General features: G+C 58.7%; 1 protein-coding gene across 1 annotated transcript in view; it reads left to right on the top strand.

Moving 5' to 3' along the window:
- Nucleotides 1-1,433: 1,433 nt before the first annotated feature.
- Nucleotides 1,434-2,066, top strand: part of LOC107113621 (tumor necrosis factor receptor superfamily member 21-like) — a gene marked incomplete at its 3' end in the record, with an annotated part of 48,772 nt that continues 48,139 nt past the window's right edge. Inside the window, exon 1 of the mRNA XM_015414967.1 lies at nt 1,434-1,735. Within this exon, the coding sequence (XP_015270453.1) occupies nt 1,697-1,735 (39 nt within the window). The remainder of the gene's footprint in view (nt 1,736-2,066) is intronic.

Genomic DNA, 2,066 nt, shown 5'->3' with positions numbered 1-2,066 from the left:
GCGTTCCCTGCGCATGCGCAGAGAACGCTCTGGGAACTCTGCGGTGGGCTGGCGACTGGGAGACGCTCAGGCCTCGCTGCCAGTGCCCACGGGGGGGGAATGGTGTGGGGCCGGGAGCCTTTAGGAATACTCCCCCCCGTGAGTATTGTGGGTCCCGCTTCTTGTATCTTATTAAGAATAAAAATAATTATTAAAACTAAGATATACAATAAGATATATAAAATAATATATACAATAATATATACAGTAAGATACATTTAAAACAAATGTTATATTAATTTTTTATTAAAAAGATGAATAAAAATAAATAATAAAATACATACTAATCTCATTGAGAGGCTTCCATGTGCCACAGCTCCGGGCTTGACACAGGGTCCAGAGTTTCCTCGGGAGTCAGTCCTGACAAGCTGCAGAGCGAATTGAAAACAGGGTATTGAAAACAGATCAGCCAGTATCCTAATGCCACTATATGGTGCGACCTCATTCTGTGCGCAGTTCTGGTCACCACACCTTAAAAAGGATATTATAGCTTTAGAAAAAGTGCAGAAAAAGGCAACTCGAATGATAAAAGGGTTGGAACACTTTCCCTATGAGGAAAGGTTAAGGCGCTTAGGGCTCTTTAGCTTGGAGAAACGACGACTGAGGGGTGACATGATCGAGGTTTATAAGATTATGCATGGGAAAGAGCAGGTAGAGAAAGAGGTACTTTTCTCCCTTTCTCACAATACAAGAACTCGTGGGCACTCAATGAAACTGCTGAGCGGTCGGAACGGATAAGAGGAAGTACTTCTTCACCCGAAGAGTGATTAACACATGGAATTCACTGCCACAGGAAGTGGTGGCGGCTACAAGCATGGACGGCTTCAAAAGGGATTTAGATAAGCATATGGAGCAGAGGTCCATCAGTGGCTATTAGCCACAAGGTATAGATAGGGGCTATGGGGCGAGTGATGCTCTGTCTTCTTGGTGCTTGGGGGGGGGTCAACAGTGGGAGGGCCTCTAATGTCCTGGCCCCACTGCTGGACCTCCTGATGGCACCTGGTATTTCTGGCCACTGTGTGACACAGAGTGTTGGACTGGATGGGCCTTTGGCCTGATCCAACATTGGCGTCTCTTATGTTACAATTGATCTCCAGAGAGCAGAGATCAGTTCCCCTGGAGAAAATGGCTGCTTTGGAGGGGGGGGGGCACGATGGCATTATACCCCATGGAAATCGCTCCCCTCCCCAAACCCCGCTCCCGCCCAAATCTCCAGGTATTTCCCGACCCAGAGCTGGCACCCCGATGCAGCAGAGCGCGGAAGGCCCAGGACGGGCCGGCCCCGGCCTCACTCCCTCCAGCCGCTCCGCCTTCCCGCCTGGCCATTCCGGAGCCGGCCGGGGAACGAGCAGAGCCCGGGCGCTATGGGCAGCCGGCCGCGCCGCTCACGCCTCCTCCGCCTCCGCCGCCACCGGCTGCTGCGCTCTCGGCGCGCCCCGGGGCCGGAAGGCTGCCGCGGCCCCCGCTGCGGCTGCGGCTCCCCGGGCGGGTGGCGCCGGCTGAACTCGCCGCCCTCCTCCTCCTCCTCCTCCATGGGGCAGCGGGGCTGCTAGATGGGCAGCTCCTCCCGTGGCGGGCAAGGCGCGCCCCTCGCCGCCCCAGCAGCAGCGCCCCAAAGCCGCCGCCGCCGCCCAAGACGCAGCGCCCGCCCGCAGCCATGGGCGCCGCCGCCGCCTTCGTGGCCAGCCTTCTCGTGGTGAGTCGGGGGTCTGCCTGGGGAGGGGGGGTGGTGGTGGCTGTCGGCAGGACCGCTGCGTGCCCAACGCCCCGGGCGCCCTGCCTTGGCACCCGCCTGCGCCTCTGCCCGGAGCATCCCTGCCGCCGATGATGTCATTCTCAATCACGGTGACCTCATCGCCGCTCTCACGGCCTCCCGGTCCGTGCCTCGCCTCGCCTCGCTCGCCGTCCCCTTTAACGCAGGCGCGGCAGGGCTGCCAACCTCCAGGCGGGACCTGGAGACCCTCCCGCTCTTGCGGTTGGTCTCCAGGCGGCCGAGATCGGCACCCCCCCCCCCCGGCCCCCGGGGG

Source organism: Gekko japonicus, unplaced genomic scaffold, assembly GCF_001447785.1.
Source record: "Gekko japonicus isolate JY-2015 unplaced genomic scaffold, Gekko_japonicus_V1.1 scaffold4120, whole genome shotgun sequence".
In the NCBI taxonomy this organism is placed as follows: Eukaryota; Metazoa; Chordata; class Lepidosauria; order Squamata; family Gekkonidae; genus Gekko; species Gekko japonicus.
Note: the sequence above shows the minus strand (reverse complement) of the source record. Positions and strands in the feature narration are given on the sequence as shown.